The sequence below is a fragment of the Acomys minous genome (assembly GCF_964271855.1).
Source record: "Acomys minous genome assembly, chromosome: 5".
Classification (NCBI taxonomy): Eukaryota; Metazoa; Chordata; class Mammalia; order Rodentia; family Muridae; genus Acomys; species Acomys minous.
In genome coordinates, this window is record NC_140494.1 from 116,277,201 (window position 1) to 116,296,786 (window position 19,586).

Below are 19,586 nucleotides of genomic sequence, written 5' to 3' on the forward strand. Positions count from 1 at the left end.
CACAGCGATCCACCTACCTCTGCCTCCTCAGTGCTGGGACTACAGGCGTGCCCGCTGCACATTCTTTTCTGAAGACGCTTCCCTGGTTCTTTCTGCGCTTCAGGCCTGGGGGAGTAACTGTTGCACTCCGTTTTCTTGATATCCTTCTCGAATACTTAATTTTGGTCTAAAACTATGCACACTAACAGCAGGCCCAACACTACCTTCACAATGCCGCTATCCGGAGACCCAAACTTTGCCCCCACTTGCTCTAGAGGAAAGCCGAACATTTACAAAGGCCGTGGGCTTCCTGGATGAATTCTGATATAGGATGTCTTTTTCTTGTACGCGATTAAAATTAGCTACAATGATGCTGGACTACAGGATACACTGAGCAAAGAAATGTGGCCCTTGCTTATCTGTCAGATCCTAGGCAGCTGAACATCTTGGACCTCTCCGGCAACCTTTAAGACACTAAGATGTGGGTTGTCACGAATTAGTGGTAGCCGCCTGTGGACGCCGGGGAGAGTGCCCGGTCGCTGCATAGTTTTAGATCCTTTTTAACACTCGGTCCGGTCTTCCTCCGGCTCCTGCAGGGGAGTCGCCTCTTGTCCCCCGCAGCCCCTCCCGCGCCGCTCCGCTCAGCCTCCCCTCCTCCCAGCTCCTCTCTGTCTCCCCCTCTCGGACAGCGTCCCAGTTCGGCCCGGCCCTCCCCGGCGCCTGTTTGTGAATGAGATGCTCAGTTTCTCAATGGAGCCGCGGGGGGCTCGGGCGGACGCGGCGCAGGCCGCAGCGCTGGCCCTGAGCCGGGAGGGGGACGCCTTTTCCTCGCTCGCTCGCGCCCGCCCTCCCTCTCGCCGCCGCGGCTTTTGAGGAACTGGGCCGCGAGGCCGCCGCGCAGGTCGCAGGGCCCCGCATCCCCGCGGACGGACGCCCGGGCTGGGCGGTCTCCAGGCGCCGGCGAGCTCCGCGGGGGAGTGAAGACGCTCCGGAGGCCTTCGCGGTGGGCTTTAAAAGTTGTCGATTCTTTTAAAAAAAAGAAGAAAAGAAAAAAGAAAAGAAAAACCAAAACAAACAAAAACCAAACCTCCGGCTGCTGCTAGTTCCTCGCCCGCACTGCACTTTCTCCTCCTCGGGAGAGGAGGGGTAGCGTGAGGAAAGGAGTGAAGCAAAGAGGAGGCATTTCCTCCCCGCCGGGAGCGACAGCCGAGTCTCCGCGGCCAGCGGGAGCGGCGTTGGCAGCCGTCGCGGGCGCCGGGCCGCGCCGGTCGGTCCCCACCATGCGCGAGCCGGCCGAGAGCTGCTGAGGCTCCGGGCCGCAGAAGCGGAGTTGGAGTGCGGCGGGCTCCCGGCGCTCGCAGAGCAGTCCTGTCCCCGGGCGGCGGTGGCGGCGGCGGCGGCGGCGGGATGGAACCCGCGACCGCGCCCCGGCCGGACATGGCGCCGGAGCTGACCCCCGAGGAGGAGCAGGTAAGCGCGGCCGCAGCGGTGGGTGTGTCCGAGCCTGCGAGGCCTAGGCCGGCGTCTGCTCGCCTAGCTGCGCTCCTCACCCCGGGGCCCTCCGAGCTCCTGCTCAGGTTTCAGGCCTGCAGGCTGGCCTCCCCGGCCGGAGACCGCGCCCCAGGCCGCCGCCCGCCCAAACCCGGGAGCTGCGGGACCCCTCGCTCTGAGCTGCTTATGTGCGATCCCGAGGCTACCGTCGCGTGTTCACCACCCTCCCCCCCGCCCCCCGTGCCGCTCCATTCCGGAGATTATTAAAGTTCCCCGAACTGGGGTAGGCTCCCCACTGGATGATCTCAGAACACCTTGGCCCCCGGCCCTTCTACTCTTTTATAAAGCTTTTGCTTTTTTTCTTCTTCTTCTTCTTTTTGAGGGTCGGTTTTTTCAAGGGCAAGGAAAGCCATTTGGAGGAGGGTCCTTAGGTGGTTATCTCCCTTCCTAAGAAGGGGGTTGGGGGGGCGGTATGTAGCGCTGGTAAGTAGGTGCCCCAGATTCTCAAAGGAACCCTTCAGGCTTTTCAGGCTGCTGTGACAGGCCTACTTGGACAGATTCTGAAAGATCTGCCCCATCTCTAGCTCCCCAAGTCCCTGGCGTTGACCCCCCTCTTCTGCTTTCCCAGGCTGGGCTCTTCCCCTCCTCCCCACTTCCCTGCCCCCACCTCAGCAGACTGTCTCCATCTTTCTGAAGCCCACATTGGAGTTCCATTGTCCCCTTTTAAAGCTCATGACCTTAAATTCCCAGAAAGGAGTGACTTGCATTATCATTTGAGGGGTTTCAGTAAGGGAGAAGCCCGCCGCTCTTGTAACTTTCCACCCCACCCCCACCCCATATTCCAGCTGTGGAATCGCTGACTGCTTCTGAGGAAGATGAGGTTCCCGAACCTATGGGCTGGGCTCTTGCTGTCTCCTTGGCACTGCACATACCCAAACATAGCTGTGCTCAAATATGGCCATAATCTGGTTGTATCTTTAAAAAATAAATAAAATAAATGAAAGAGGAAGAGGTGAGGCATGCTGGTAATAACCCATTTCATGCTCTCTAGCCTTTGTTCACAGGGTCACATTTGTTAGCACAGTCTGTAGCGGGAAGACCGACCCTTTCGACAAACCAGTGTTGGTTTAATGGGCTTATTTGAGACTTGTTTTTTTAAGGGGGGGTGTGTTTGGTTTTTTTGATACAGAGTTTCTCTGTGTAGCTTTGGTTGCCTTGGACTCATAGATCAGGCTGACTTTGAACTCACAGAGATCCTCCTGCCTCTGCCTCCCTGGGTCCTGGAATTATAAGTGTGGGCTACGTTGCCCAGCCTGTTTTGTTTTGTTTATTTTTAATAATTTATAAAAAAATTTTATGTGAATTGGTGTTTTACCTGCATGTATATCTGTGTGAGGGTGTCAAGTTACTTGGAGCTGGATTAGGGATGGTTGTGAGCTGCCATGTGGGTGCTGGGAATTGAACCCAGGTCCTCTGGAAGAACAGCCAGTTGCCAGTTCTCTTAACCCCTGAGCCACCTCTCCAGCCCCAAGAACTGATTTTTGAAAAGCCTTTGACTTTTCTTTTGTTTTGGGTGGAAATTATGTTGTTTGTATTTGGTTTAAGACCATACTCTTAATGCCTTTAGATAAACTTGGCATGAGTTTTTTAAAAAATGTTTTACAAACAGTGGTAACACCTTGGTAACTGCAACTGGATGTTTCCAAAATGCTAGTGTGCTGGTGCAAGGAGGTGGTCCAGGAACCTACTTTCCCAGAACTGGGGAGATGCCTCTGTCCTAATGTGTTATGCAGATTTATTTGTTTTGTTTATTTATTGCTGTCTGAGTGGCTTATTTTTCTTTCATTCCCAAAATGATTTTAAGATATTGCTGCATAATAGACACCACTTAGCCGGAGAGTGGTGGCGCATGCCTTTGATCCCAGCACTTGGGAGGCAGAGGCAGGTAGATCTCTGTGAGTTCGAGGCCAGCCTGGTGTACACAGTGAGTTCCAGGACAGCCAAAGCTGTTACACAGAGAAACCCTGTTGGGGTGGGAGGGGGGAGGAAGGAAGGGAAGTAGACCTCACTTTATAGTGACCCTTCCTTCTTCTCTTTTCAGTTTTGAGGATTGAATCCAAGGCCATATCTCCATCCTTCAGAGCAGTTTTTATGTACCATTCTCTTTCATGCACAAGATTGCGGGCTTGTTGAGGCAGGGACTTTGTCTTTCATCTTTCTAACACCTGTGTATGTATGAATAATGAGGGCTAAATATATTGTGTAGTCACAGAGTATATTCAGGAAAAGCTGAAAAATCCAACACCTACTTTTGTTATTTTCTTTCCATTATTGATTTAAAAAAAAAAGAAAGAAAGAAGGAGAAGAAAATCCTGTCAACTGTAGAAGCATTTTTTAAACTGCATGCTGATTATCTTTTAGGAACCCAGAGACACCTTCAATCCCAGCGCTTGGGAGGCAGAGGCAGGTGGATCTCTATAAGTTCAAGGCTACCTCATCTACAGAGCAAGTTCCATGACAGCCAAGGCTACACAGAGAAACCCTGTCTTCAAAACCCAAACCAAACCAAATAACAACAAAAAAGAAAAAGAAACCCAGAGTCAACCATTTTTTTTCCTTTTTATTTTTTCATGGTCCCGACTGGTTTTATTATTGATTTTTAGAATGAGACAAATCTTCATTCATAAAATAAAATAAGTGCCACTGTGGGCTGAGGAGAAGTTTGGTTTTATAGTTAAAGAAGAAGAAAGCAGAACCAAGAGCTAACAGGAGGTTGACCCTGTCAAAGTGAACTACTACTACTACTACTTCTTCTTCTTCTTCTTCTTCTTCTTCTTCTTCTTCTTCTTCTTCTTCTTCTTCTTCTTCTTCTTCTTCTTCTTCTTCTTCTGTTTTTTGAGACAGGGTTTCTCTGTGTAGCCTTTGCTGTCCTGGACTCCCTTTGTAGACCAGGCTGGCCTCGAACTCGCAGAGATCCTCTGCCTCTACCTCCTGAGTCCTGGGATTAAAAGTGTGCCCCCCTCACCACCACCACCTGGCTATACAGGGTAATTATTTACTTTTGGTTGTTTCTCTGTGTGTCTCTGAGTGTCCTGGAACTTACTCGGTAGACCAGGCTGGCCTACAGCTCACAGTGATCTGTCTGCCTCTGCCTCCCAGAGTGCTAGGATTATAGGTGTGTGCTATTGAGCCTGGCTTTTTTGTTTGTTTAGTTTTCTGTGGTGTTTTTGAGGTAGGGCTTCTCTGTTTAGCCTGTCTGTCCTGGACTCCATTTGTAGACCAGGCTGGCCTCAAACTGACCCTGTGGTTCTTCTTTTCTATTTCTATTTGTTTACTTAGTTTTTTGTAGAAAGGAGGATAAAAGGCAGAGCCTTGGTTTGAGGCAGGCACTGCACTGTTCATCTATACTCTGTCATGGAACCCTATTCTGTAAGAAGGTAGATTACACTGGATTAGTATATACTCAAAGGGTGGGGATGTGTTTTTTTTTTTTAAATGTTTCAGCTGCTTTACAGCCACTTGAAGACTACTCCCTCCTGAATAGTATGTTTTTCTGTAGTCATGCCAATGAAAATCTTGGATACTTTATTGCCCTTATCCATTGTATAAAATGTATCATTAGCTTTTCTTTTTTGTTTGTTTGTTTTTTGCTTTTGTTTTTTGAGACAGGGTCTCTCTGTTTTAGCTTTGGCTGTCCTGGTCGATTTGTAGACCAAGCTGGCCTTGGAACTCATAGTGATCTGCTTGCCTCTGCCTCCCAAGTGCTGGGATTAAAGGCGTGCGCCACCACACCCACGCCCGGCTCTCATTAGGTTTTCTTAAGTATTTCTTTCATTTATCAGTGTCAGGCTATCTGTCACCCTCACTATGATCACAATCACCCTCGTCCAATTACTGTCTTATCCTAATAAGCGTTTACTTAAAACTTCAGTTTTTTTAACGTTTATTTGTGTGCGTGTGTGCGTGTATGGGTGCACATGTGCTGTGCTGGGAGTGTAGAGGTCAGAAGAGGATAACTTTCAGGAGTTGGTTTTCTCCTTGTTCCAGGTGTGATACATAGATTACACTGAAGTGGCAGGCTTGGTGGCAAGCATGTTTACCTGCTGAGCTGTTTCTCTGACCTCCAACAAGAGATGGGATTTGTTTCTTATCTGTTCCATCTATATTTGAGAAGCTAAAGTCAAATTGCAAATCTGATTGCATCTTCCCCTCAGTCAGCCTGCTCTCCAAATTATCACTACAGGGATGATTTGTTTGTTTTGATGGTTCTGGCAATTGAATGTCTGGCCTTGCATGGGAAAAGCATGAACTGTAGTGTTCCTTTTAAGAGTTTTTCATTTTTCATAGCTGGGCGTGGTGGCGCACACCTATAATCCCAGCACTTGGGAGGCAGAGGCAGGTGGATCGCTGTGAGTTCGAGGCCAGCCTGGTCTACAAAGCGGGTCCAGGACAGCCAAGGCTACACAGAGAAACCCTGTCTCGAAAAACCAAAAAAAAAAAAAAAAAAAAAAAAGAGTTTTTCATTTTTCAGATTTTATTTATTTATTTTGTTGTTGTTGGGGGGATTGGAGGGTTGGTTTTTCAAGACAGGGTAGCCTTGGTTGTCCTGGACTTGCTCTGTAGACTAGACTAGCCTTGAACTCACAGAGATCCACTTGCCTTTGCCTCCCCAAGTGCTATGAATACAAGCGTGTGCCACTTTTATTTATTTATTTATTTATTTTTAAGATGTATTTTTGTTTATGTGTATGTTGGTATGCTATGGGAGCCAGATACCTTGGAGCTGGGGTTATGGGTGGTTCTGAGCTGTCCAGGGTAGATGCTGGGAACTAAACTCAGTTCCTCTGCAAGAGCAGAACTCACCGTTAAATGCTGAGCCATCATCTCTTTGGCCCTTCACCCTGTTTCTACCTCAGGCATATTAACCGCACCGCCCTCCATTTTTGCTGTTTGCTCCTGCTGTAGCGTCTGTACAGGCTGCTTTCTGCCTCTGGAAATGGCTCTCATTTGACCTCTGCCCTTTTACCTTTAGTTTTTAACTTCCTGGTGGAAAAGCCTTAGGTCTCAGGTTTGTTGGCTCTTACTTAGCTCTCTGTCCTTTATGTTGTTTATCACGAGTTTGCACTTCTCTGGTTTCATGGCTATAAACTTCACAGAGTTGAAACATTTTGCTTTTTCTCACCATCATATGCAAATTGCCTCACAAGGCTAGAACTTAAAGGTCAGGAAGTACTTGTGGAATGAAAGAAGAGTAATGGTCCCTTTAGAATCATTTGTTTTTGCTTTTTTCCTTTTAAAAAAAAAAAAAAGGACATTGTCCATCAGGGATGGTGGTGCAGGTCTGTCACCCCAGCACTGTGGAAGCTAAGGCAGGGAGATTGGTTTGAGGCAACCCTGAGCTACAGAGTGAGACTTTGTCTTAAAAAAACAAATAACAAGGGGTTGGGGATTAAGCTCAGTGGTAGAGGGCTTGCCTAGAGGCCCTGGGTTGGATGCTCAGCTTTGGGCGGAAAAAAGACAAAACAACTAAAAACAAACAAACAGAAAAGACAATAGAACTTTAATATGTATTTTGATAAAATTTTGTTTTTTGCTTGTTTTTATGAACTTAAACCAGGCTCCATGTTACATGCCTTTAATTCTAGCACTTGGGAGACAGAGGCAGGTGAATCTTTGTAACTTTGAAGCCAGTCTGGTCTACAAAGAGAATCCCAGGACAGAAAAATTAAAATAATAAAAATAAAAGCCGGGCAGTGGTGACCCACGCACTCAGGAGGCAGAGGCAGGTGGATCACTTTGAGTTCGAGGCCAGCCTGGTCTACAAAGTGAGCCCAGGACAGTCAAAGCTACACATAGAAACCCTGTCTCAAAAAAAAAACAAAAAACAAAATTATTGAAAAAGTACTGGGAGTGGTGGCACATGCCTTTAATCCCAGCATAGAGGCAGGTATATCTCCTGAGAGTTAAAGGCCAGTTCTACCATAGTCAGTGCTATATAGAGATAGACCCTATCTCAAAAAACCAAACCAAACAATAATTGCTGAAAAGGCATATGGATGTTTCCATGTATATTGTGTGTTCCTGTGTGTATACATGGGTGTTCTTGTGTATGTATGGGTGTTCCTGTGTATGTATATGGAGGGCAGAGGATAACTTCTGGTATCTTTTTAAAAAAATTAATTTATTCAGCCAGGTGTGGTGGCGCATGCCTTTAATCCCAGCACTTGGGAGGCAGAGGCAGGCGGATCCTTGTGAGTTCGAGGCCAGCCTGGTCTACAAAGCGGGTCCAGGACAGCCAAGGCTACACAGAGACCCTGTCTCGAAAAACTTTTTAAAAAAAATTAATTTATCCATGTTACATCTCAATTGTTAGCCCATCCCTTGTATCCTCCCATTCCTCCCTCCCTCCCGCTTAACCCCTACTCCCTTCCCCTATGTCTATGACTGAGGGGGACCTCCTCCCCCTGTATACGTTCATAGGGTATCGAGTCTCTTCTTGGTGACCTGTTATCCTTCCTCTGAGTGCCACCAGGCCTCCCTATCAAGGGGACCTGGTCAGAAATGGGGCCCCAGAGTTTGTATGAAAGTCAGACCTCACTCACCACTCAACGGTGGAGAATGTCCTGTCCATCGGCTAGGTCTGGGTAGGGGTTCGAAGTTTACTGCCTATATTTTCCCTGGCTGGTGCCATAGTTTGAGCAGGAAGGACCCCAGGACCCAGATCCGCCTGTCATAATGTTCTTCTTGTAGGTTTCCAGGACCCTCTGGATCCTTCTATTTCCCCATTTTCCCATGCTTCTCTCACCTAAAGTCCCAATAGGATGTCCTCCCCTCTGACCCACTTTCCTGGTAAGTAGTCTTTCATGGGACCTAGCCCTTGGGCTAGTGTCCTGATATGAGTATATATCATTTGTCTCTTTTTGCTTCTGGATGAACTCACTCATTATGATCATTTCTAGTTCAATCCATTTGTCCACAAATTTCGGGAATTCCTTGTTTTTAATAGCTGGATAGTATTCCATAGTGTAAATGTACCACAGCTTACACTACCAAATCAAATAACCCAATTTCGAAATGGGGCTCAGAACTAAACAGACAATTCTCAACAGAGGAATAACAAATGGCTGAGACACTTAAAGAAATGCTTGGCCTCGTTAGTCATCAGAGAAATGCAAATCAAAACGACACTGAGATTCCCTCTTACACCCATCAGAATAGCTAAGATCAAAAACTCAAATGACACCACATGTTGGCGAGGATGTGGCGAGAGAGGAACACTCCTTCACTGCTGGTGGGAATGCAAACTAGTACAACCACTTTGGAAATATATCTGGCGCTTTCTCAGAAAAATGGGAATAGGGCTTCCTCAAGACCCAGCTATTCCACTCCTTTGAATATACTCAGAAAATGCTCTACCACACAACAGGGACATATGCTCAACCATGTTCATAGCTGCCTTATTCATAATAGTCAGCACATGGAAACAGCCTAAGTGCCCCTCCGTGGAAGTCTGGTATCGTCTTTAAGAGTGCCATTTTTCTTAGTCACTTTTCTTTTGCTGTCACAAAACATTATGACAAAGCAACTTATAAAAGACAGTGTTTAATTTGGCCTCTGTATCTAGAGGGTTAGAGTACAGGGCTTGAAGGCAGCAACGGCTGAGAGCTAACATTTTAATCCCCAAAGTAGGAGGTTTACAGACGGCATGGGGAATTGCAGAAATCTTTTCAAATCTCGAAGCCTGTTCCATGCCACACCTCCTCCGTCAAGGCCACCACTCCTAATTCTTCCCGAATGGTTCCACACTGGGGACCAAATGTTCAAACATTTGCACCTTTGTGGGCTGTTACCATCCAAACCACGACACCATTCGTGTTCTTGGGGTTCATCTGTTAGACTGGGCTGGTGGGCCAGTGACCTCAAGGGCCTGCTTTCCTCAGCCCTCCTAGCCTTGGGCTATAATTGTGTGCTATCAGGTCTGGCAGTTTTACGTGGGTTCTGAGGAGGAGGCCAGGTCCCTGTGCTGGCAAGGCATGCACTTTACCAACCAAGCCGTGCTCCTGTCCCCTCTTCCCTCACTTTCTTTTGAGTTTTTGAAATGAAGTTTCACATGGCCCAGTTTGCCGGCTATGTAGATGACCTTGAACTCTGATCTTCCTGCTTGCCTCCACCTCCTCAGTGCTGAGATTGCAGTGATGAAGTCACCATGTCCGATTTTATATGATGATATGATCAAAGCCAGGGCTTTGCAAGTGAGGCAAAAACTATAACAGTTATAACCTGTGCCATTAATTGTATTTTTAATTGTATTTATTTATATATTCTTTTGAGGTTTTTTTTGGGGGGGTGGGTTTCGAGACAGGGTTTCTCTGTATAGCTTTGGCTGTCCTGGACTCGCTTTGTAGACCAGGCTGGCCTCAAACTCACAGCAATCTGCGTGCTTCTGCTTTCTGAGTGCTGGCATTAAAGGTATGTGCCACCATGCCTGGCCTAAGATTTATTTTAAGTTAAAAAATTGGGGGAAAAATTAGTGTGTGTGTGTGTGTGTGTGTGTGTGTGTGTGTGTGTGTGTGTATGAGTACGAGTTATGTAAGAGAACAGAGGCATCAGCCTGGTATGGTGGTGCATGCCTGTAATCCCAGCACTCTGGAGGCAGAGGCAGAGGCAGGTGGATCTCTGTGAGGCAGCCTGGTCTACAGAGCAAGTTCTAGGATCTCCAAGGCTACACAGGGAAACCCTGTCTCGAAACACACACACACACACACACACACACACACACACACACACACACACACACAGAGAGAGAGAGAGAGACAGAGACAGAGACAGAGACAGAGACAGAACACAGAGGCATCAGATTTCCCTACATCGGGAGTTACAGGGCTTGTGAGCTGTCCAAAGTGGATTTTCTGGGATCTGAACTGCAAGAACAGTACTTGCTCTTTATCACCAAGCCATTCAGAGATGCACCCGCCTCTGCCTCCCGAGGGCTGGGATTAGAAGCGAGCAGCTGCCTTGGTCCTTATATGCAGGCCAGAGACAACCTCAGGTCCTCACTCGTCACTCTTCTCATCGTGTTTGACACAGGACCACTTGGCAGCAAACTGCATAGGCCAGGCTAACTGGCCTCTGAGCTTCTGAGGAGTCTCCTGTCTCTGCCTTTAGTCTTCCCTTTATTTCAGGGCATTACAGATGCATTTGCTCCTCTTCTGGCTTTTATGTGAGTCTGGGAATCGAAGCATAGGTTGTCAGGCTTGATGGTGAGTGGCTCCCATCTCCTCAGTCCTCTTTGTTACTTTATTTGCCGCCCTAAAGGTGGACTTGAGGGCTGTGCGTGTGCTAGGCAGATGGTTTTACGGAACTACTTCCTTCCCAGGTGCTGGGATTAAAGGCGTGCACCACCACGCCCAGCCGTGGAGTTAAATCTTATCATTTTGCAAACAAAATTCAGACTGAAAGAGGAAAATGACCCAATATGACTTAACTAGCAAACGATGAACTGTAATTTCTACCCATGTCTATGTTATTTTGTCAATACTGCAGTATTTACTCCATTTAAACCTCATTATGAAGTAAGTGGCTAGTTTATTCAGATTCCGCTTGGGCCGGCATGCTCCTTAAGGCAGCATTGGCGGCTCTGCATCTCAGCTGTGGCCACAATCTCAATCAAGTTTTGTTTTCTTTGTGCCTTCTTTTTTGCTTTAACACAATAGAAATACCTATTATTCAAGCCTAATATAACAAATATTATCTCTTCAAATTAAAAGCTGAGTTGTGTTTTTGTGTTAATAGCCACTTTTATAATGAGCTTGTGATTTGTCACTGTGAGAGGATTTCTTTGTTTTCCTTTTTTGTTTGTTTGTTTTTGAGACGGCGGTTTCTCTGTATAACTATGGCTGTCCTGGACTTGCTTTATAGACCAGGCTGGAACTCACGAGGATTGCTTGCCTCTGCCTCCCAAGTGATAGGAGGATTAAAGGCGTTCACCACCATGCCCTGCTGGGTTGTTTTTTGTTTGTTATTGTTGTTGTTTTGGGGTTTTTTGTTTGTTTGTTTGTTTTGAGACAGGGTTTCTTTGTGAAGCCTTGACTATCCTGGACTCGCTTTGTAGACCAGGCTGGTCTCAAACTCACAGAGCTCTGCCTGCCTCTGCTTCCCTGAGTGCTGGGATTAAAGGCGTGTGCCACCATGCCTGGCTGTTTTCCTCTTTTTATTAAACCTATTTACTTTATTTTATGTGAACAGAAAGTTGTGATGTAGATGCTAGGACCCTAACTCACTCTTCTCTAAGAGCAACCAGTGCTCCTGATTGCTGGAGTACCTCTCCAGTCCCCCAAAGGGTAATTTTTATATATCACTGTTAACTTTGATTTTCATTTTGTGCAACCTACAGAAGTTAAAATGGGTTTTGTTTAGTTAACAGTTTTTTGTCTGTAAGGACACACTGTCCTCTTTGAAATAAGCCATCAAAGTCATGGTGGCTCACAATGTAATGTAAACCTGGGAAACGGAAGTTGGAGGATTGCCATGGGTTTGAGGCCAACCTGGACTAAACAGTGAGGTTCCATCTCACAAAAAAGGGACGGGCGTTGAGGAGTAGTGTATTTAGTCAGGTGCTTGCCTTGTAAGCATGCAGTCCAGATTTGATACCCAGACCTCACAAAGACGTTCTGGGTATGGTGGTCAGCTCTGTCATCGCAGAGCTACGGAGGTGGCAGCAGAGAGTCCCTGGGCTCCCGGCCAGACAGCCTGGCCTAATTGTTGGGTCCGAGATTAACAAGACACGGTACACACACACTGAAAAAGGAAGAAACCGGAAGTAGTGACTCACCTAGAACTCCATAGTGATAGTTAAAAGTTAGTAAAGTGAATTCATGAGCCAGGTGCAGTGGCGCACACCTTTAACCCAGCACTCAGGAAGCAGAGGCAGGGAATCTCTGTGAGTCTGATGCCAGCCTGGTCTAGAGAGTGAGTTCTAGCTCAGCCAGGGGCTACATAGAGAAAACCTGTCTCCAAAAACCAAAATAACCCCTCCCCCCAAATCCCATTGTTTCACATTGTATATAGCTCAGTTTGTTCTGGAACTTGCTATGTGGTCCAGGATGTCCTGAAACCTACAATATAGTACAAGATGGCCTTGAACACTTGGAAGTCTTACGCCTCGACCTCCTGAGAGTTGGGATTAGAAATGTGAGTGCCCATGTCCAGCATGTGGTTTAGTTTATTCGTTTTACTATTTTAGTGCTAAGGATTGAATCCAGGCCCCCAATTAATGCTAAACATGCACTCCAATATTAATCTATACTCCTAGTTCCTAGTTTTATTTTAATTAATGACTTTTTTTTTTTTAATTGGCTCAGTGTTCTCACTATGTAGACCAGGTCAATCTAGAACTTGCCAAATAAATCAGGCTGGCCTCAGATTCATATTCTTCTGTCTCTGCTTTCTGAGTGCTGGTATCAAAGGTCTGCGTTACCATGCCTTGCTTGAGTTGTTTTTTTGTTTGTTTGTTTGTTTGTTTGTTTTTGTTTTTGTTTTTGAGACAAGATCTCATTATGTGACCCGATTAGCCTTGAAAAGTCACTGCTATGAGTTACCTATTAATATTTATTTGCAAAGCTTGTAAAGAAAGTCCTTACTTAAGATACCATAGCATTGTAAGGACTAAGAAGAACTCACTGGAGCGCTTAGTGTGATGCTTACATGGTAAACAGTCATGTTAGCCGTTATTACATGCCTCTGAGTAGTGGACTTCTCTTGATTTAGTTACTTAAATCAGTCCTGAGGAGGAACAAGGATTTGAATTCACCCTGAGGCCTATATATTTTGTAAAATGTTTTATTTATTTTTAAGAAATATTAATATTTAATTAGTTGGTTTAGTTTTTTGAGACAGGGTCTTACTGTGTAGCCTTGGCTAGCCTGGAACTTGCTTTGTAGACCAGGCTGGCCTTCAGCTCAAAGATTATTCCTGGCTGATTTTATACATATACATAAATTATGTGGACATGTGTGTGTGAATGTGGGTTTGTGCATGTGAGTGGGGTGCCTGGAGAGTCTAGAAGAGGGGTGTCCAGTCCCCTGGAGCTAGAGTTAACAGGCAGTTATGAACCACTGTGAAGTTACTGAAACTGACCTGGGGTCCTCTAGAAGAGCAACACCCACTCTTAACTGCTGAGCCATCTCTCTAGCCTTTCAGTGTTTTGTTTTTGTTTTTGTGTGTGGATGAAACTCAGATTTGTGTATTCTGGGCAGTTTCTTTACCTCTGAGCTCCAACCTCCAGCCCTAGTGTGAGCTTTTCTGAAAGCCAGAAAGTGGGTACTTTGAGTCTTTATAGTATAGCTTTCAAAAAAGCAATTCTAATTTAATGCTTTGGTTTTTATTTTTATAATAGAACATTTTAAAGTTAAATATTATTATTATTATTACTATTATTGTTGTTATTATTATTGAGACAGGGTTTCTCTGTGTTGCCTTGGCTGTCGTGGAACTTGCTCTGTACAGCTTGGCCTCGAACTCAGACATCCTCCTGTCTGCCTCCCAAGTGCCAGGATCAGAGGTGGGCTGGCTAACATTAAATATCTAACTGCTGTAAAGAGGACTTCAGGGATTTTCTTTCCTATGGGCAGGAGTTTGTCCTTTTTATTTTTCCTTTCCTTTTTTGGTTTTTTGAGACAAGGTTTCTCTGTGTAATAGCCCTGGCTGTCCTGGACTCACTTTGTAGACCAGGCTGTCCTCGAACTCACAGCGATCTGCCTGCCTCTGCCTCCTGAGTGCTGGGATTAAAGGCCTGCGCCACCATGCTCAGCTGAGTTTGTCCTATCTTGTGGCTAAGAACTTTCCTTTCCCACAGTCTTACATGTCCTGTGCTGAATGTCATCTGTCCCTCTGGAAGGAACCAGATGTCAAGGACCAAATGATTCATGATGTTAAATTGAGACTTTCCTGAGAAATTACTATGGAGATCATTAGAGAGAAATGGCGGGAAAGGTGAAGGGTTCTTTATTTCATCACTGTAATTACTAAGTATGTAATTAGCAATTAGGTAAGGTGTTACTTGGGTTTTAAGTATATTTGGATATAAGAGTAAAATAAGAATTTTACTCTTACAATTTTGGAGGCTGAGTGTTGGAATTAGTAATTTTGTAAATATTAAGCACCTGTAGGTTTTCTCCTATAATGTGACCTATTATTTGCTAATTCCTAAAGCTTCAGTTACTGATGTGAGCTTCCAGACCTGGCAGGCTTAGTGTATGGGAATAACCTTTTCTAAGTTTGGCTTTATTTTATTGGAAAAGACATAAGCTTTATTTTATATCAGAAAAACTGGCGCATTACAGTCTCAATACTCTGGAACTGAGTCCTAGCTCTGGTATTTTATCAGCTATTTTACATTGTCTATTTTGACCATCCTGCTTTAAAAATCCAAATGATAGCATATTTTGTTTTTCTGGAGTAACTAGTGTAACATTTTCCCATTGCACACTTATATAGAAAAACTCAAAAAGACTGGGAAAGAGCAATGGCCTTGCGTAAGAAAGGCTGGGTTTGAGGCCAGCCAGGGCTAGATAGTGACACTCTTTTTTTTTGGTTTTCAACACAGGGTGTAGCCTTGGCTGTCCTGGACTCACTTTGTAGACCAGGCTGTCCTCAAATTCACAGAGATCCACCTGCCTCTGCCTCCCAAGTGCTGGGACTACATGCGAGCACCACTGTGCCCTGCTGAGACTCTTTTTTAAAAAGACAAAATAAAACCAATTCCTTGCTTGTCCCCCTTGGCTGAGGGGTTGATTGCAGGTTTCTGTTCCTGCTCCTTTGGAACAGGGTGGAGAAACTCCTGTGCCGGGTAAGAGCCCTGGAGTCAGCTGCTTCTCTGCCTGGTTTTGGAAGGGATTCTGCGTGGGGGGGAGGGGAGCTGGCCTGTTGCAGCCCTTCGCTAGCATTGCTGTGTTCCAAGGTTCATCAATAGCACCAAAACAGAAACGGAAAGTTACTGTTGGATTTATTTCATTTGGGGGATAAGGATCTAAATATGTAGTTTAGACCGGCCTCCATTCCGTTTTCTGTTGTTTTGTTTTCTTTTTCTTGTTTTTAGAGGTTAAGTCTCACACTGTAGCCCAAGTATTCTGACACTCTTCATGCTTTTGCCTCAGGAGGGCGGGGATTACAGGTGTGCGCTGCTACACGCCAAGGCTCTAGGCTTCTTGACTCTCCTCCTCCAGCCTCTTAAGTGCTGGGCTTTCCCCCTTCCCCTAACCGAGATAGTATCTTTTCTATTGTTGCTTTGTTTAGTTTGAAACAGGGGGTCTCTGTGTGGTCCTGGCTGTCCTGGAACTTGCTCTGTGGACCAGTCTTGAACTAAGAGATCTCCGGCCTCTGCTCCTCAGTTGCTGGAAGTAAAGGTGTCTGTCACCACGCCTGGCTGAGCGTTAGGTTCTTACACATGGAGATTAAGAGCAGGAATAGGATGTGAAAACTGGGAAGCTCCATGGCCTATGGGAAGCATTATTTGTTCCAGGATTATTCTGGGATGGTTCTTTTGGTCTGGACTGTAAGAGGCTGTGACCCAAATAGTAGATGAGAGATCACTTTTTAAACTTAGGTGTATGAATGTTTTGCATGGATCTCTGTGAGTTTGAGGCCACCCTGGCCTATAGCACTAGTTTTAGGACAGCCACAGCCACACAACCCTGTCTCAAAAAGTAATAATAAATAAAACAAAATAAAATAAAATAAATTTGCTGCTAAAGGCTCCTCTTTCCCCATAGTGTACCTTTGAGATATTTCTCTTCTATGAGAATGGCTTTCCAAGGCTCCCTTTGGTTGTGCGGTTCACTTTTCCTCATGTGAGGTGACCAGTGGACTTGCTTTTTTCAGAATGGTAAGGAGGTTCCTGTTCTTCAAATGCTTGTTCCCCTTTTGTCTTTGTCCTCGTCTTTGTCCTATTTTTTTTTAAAGATAGTTTTTAAAAATTTATTACATATACAGTGCTCTGCCTGCATGTACATCTGCAGGCCAGAAGAGGGCACCAGATCCCATTATAGATGGTTGTGAGCCACCATGTGGTTGCTGGGAATTGAACTCATGACCTCTGGAAGAGCAGTCAGTGCTCTTATCCTCTGAGCCATCTCTCCAGCCCTAACAAAAATTTTTATTTAATCACTTACTTATTTTATTTGTGTTGATGTTTTGCCTGCATGTATGTCTGTGAGAGGGTGTTGGATCCTCTGGAACTGGAGTTACAGACAGTTGTAAGCTGTCAGGTGGATGCCAGGAATTGAACTCAGGACCTCTGGAAAAGCAGCCAGTGCCCTTAATGGTTGAGCCGTCTCTCCAGCCCAAGACAATTTAAAATTTTTGTAGTTGTTGAATTTTTTTCTGTTGTTTCTGGGAGCTCTGTATACTTTCACAGTCTGTGCTGGAATTGTTTATCTTGTCTGTGCCTCCTAGGCAAGGCCTCTACCTATGGGGCTGCAGCTCCACCACCTACCTCACCCCTCGCTTTATTTATTCTACTTAATTTTTTTTTTTTTTTCTGCAAGCCTTTCTTTTTAAGTTGCCCAGGTTGGCCTACAAAATATGATTCTCCTGCCTTAGCCTTCTGAGTAGCTGTAATTACAGACCTATACCCCCAGGCCTGAATTAGTAGTTTCAGAGTCTGGCAGGAATGTTTATAAACATTAGCAAATGCCTCGAGCAGGAAAGTGAGTATGGCACATGCAGAAGGTTCCTGTCTACGACTAGAGGTTCAAGGTCTTATGGGCTTGCAATGACGACTGTCAAAAGACACTATCAGTTGGTAGAAGAGTTTAAAATTTTTTTATATTTTATTATATATATGTTTTTAGTTCTTAGGTGACCCAGAATGGCCTTAAATTCTGTAAGTAGCTACAATAAACTTGAACCCCTTATGTTCCTTTATTAACTCCAAATTTTGGGATTATAGGCATGTGCCACCCACCCTGCCTGACTTAATTTAAAATTATTGTCTGTGGGTAGAGGGGCCAGAGATTCTACGTTGGGTGTCTTCTGTTGCTTTCCACATTAACTTTTGAGACAAGGGCTCCTTCTGAACCTGGTGGTTGCTGGTTGAGCTCCTGGCTAGATAAACAGCTACCTTCCAGTGCTGGGATTACAGGTTCACGCTACTGTGCTTGGCTTTTTGGGGGTGGGGGTGGGGGTTGTTTGGTTTTTCAAGACAGGGTTTCTCTGTGTAGCCCTAGCTATCCTGGAACCCACTCTATAGACCAGGCTGGCCTTGAACTTAGAGAGATCCCCCTGCCTCTGCCTCCCAAGTGCCACTGTGGCCACCCCTAACCTAGCCTGTGCTTGGCTTTTCATCTGAAAATTTGGGTCACACACTGTGGGCCTCATGTTTGTGTAGCAAGCTGCTGATCCACTGAGCTATCTCTTCAACCCCTGAAAATCTTTTTAAAATATTATGTTTAGTTAGGTGTGGTAGTCAAAGCATGTAGGAGCTGAGCTAGAAGATCTCAGAAAGACAGCAGGGTGGTGGCGCACGCCTTTAATCCCAACACGTGGGAAGCAGAGGCAGGTGGATCTCTGTGACCTGGAGGCCAGCCTGGTCTACAAAGGGAGTCCGGGATAGCCAGGGCTACCTCTCTTGAAAAACAAACAATCATGGGCTGGAGAGATGGCTCTGTGGTTAAGAGCACTGCCTGCTCTTCCAGAGGACCTGGGGTTCAATTCCCAGCACCCTCATGGCAGCTCACAACTGTCTGTAACTCCAAGATCTGACAGCCTCACACAGACTTACATGCAGGCAGAACACCTATGCACATAACATAAAAAGAAATGAATTATATAAAAAAGAAAAACAAACAAAACAACAACAACAAAAAGATCTCAGAAAGCTATCTGTGAGCTAGAGCTGTATAGTGAGTCTGTGTCTCAAAATAAATAAATAAAAACCAAAATTGGCAAGATGACTTAATGGGTAGCAGTTTGCCTTGTAAGCTTGGAGGCCTGAGTTCGATCCCAAGGGTTGTACACTTGAAGGAAAGAGCCAATTCTACAAGTGTTTCTTCTGCTCTCCATAGGTGTGCTGTGACGTCCACCTCTAGTCACGTACACACACCATAATAAAAATCAAAAATATCTCCAGAGATTCCTGGTTATGTGTCTCCTTCCAGAGTAACTTCGTGCTGAGACAGACCCTCATGTTCCTTCCTTGTGAGATGGATACTGTAGATCTTGTAGTTCCTCAGGCTGTCTGTGGAGTGGGAAGACTGTTCTGAAAACATTTGGATTCAAGTTTAACGGTTGATTAGCTCAGTGACCTCGGACACTTCGCCCACATGCTGTGAATCTCTTTTTTCTTCCTCCCTCTTTTTCTCCTGTCCTCTTTTGTTGTTCTACTCAGGATCAACCAGCCCTTCTCTGTCTTCCTCCCGAGTGCTGGGATCACGGTCCTGAGCCATCATGCCTGACTTCAAGTTGTCTTTACTATGATGTGTGACTGGCAGCCAGCCTTGAACTAAGTGGTACAGTCTAGGGGTCTTGATTGAGTTAGTTTTCTCTGCCAGGTAAAAAATTAAAATACAAGAAAAATGTAAACTTAAACAGCTTCTAACTCCCGCAGAGAGAGAAGGACCTCAGTGTAGCTCAGACAGTAGCCCACACAGAAATAGGGCCAGTCGCTCTGCCTTAGGGTCCCTGATCCACAATGTTGTCCACCTGGAAGAGAAGAAACTTAACCATCATCCAGTTTTGTTTTTAAACAGTAATTGGTCTGTCTTAGTCTTAACATTGCAGAAGAGTCAGGATAGGAGAAAAATCTGAAGCTATGTCTGTCTCCCTATGAAGAGTAACTTTAAAGGTTTCCCTAAAAAGTTTCCGAGTGTCTCCTTTAGACACCCAGGTCAGGTTTGGTTTACCCTGGCGACTGAGATAACATCACCAGACCTTAGGTTAATAGTGCAGGCTTAGTGCCCTACATCCCCCACACTTCCAGTCGGGTTTTCTCTGTGTAGCCCTGGCTGTCTTGGATCTTGCCTGGAACTCAGAGATCCTCCTGCCTCTGCCAAGTGCTGGAATTAAGGGTAGGCATTGCCTGGGAGGATCAGGTTTGGGGTTTTTTTTGCCACTTAAAAGAA

General features: G+C 45.5%; 1 protein-coding gene across 1 annotated transcript in view; it reads left to right on the top strand.

Annotated features, from left to right (window-relative positions):
• Positions 1 to 660: 660 nt before the first annotated feature.
• PTPN9 (protein tyrosine phosphatase non-receptor type 9) overlaps positions 661 to 19,586 on the top strand; it is a 79,220-nt gene continuing 60,294 nt past the window's right edge. Inside the window, exon 1 of the mRNA XM_084782266.1 lies at positions 661 to 1,449. Coding sequence (XP_084638392.1) covers positions 1,387 to 1,449 — 63 coding nt within the window. The 5' untranslated portion in view covers positions 661 to 1,386. The remainder of the gene's footprint in view (positions 1,450 to 19,586) is intronic.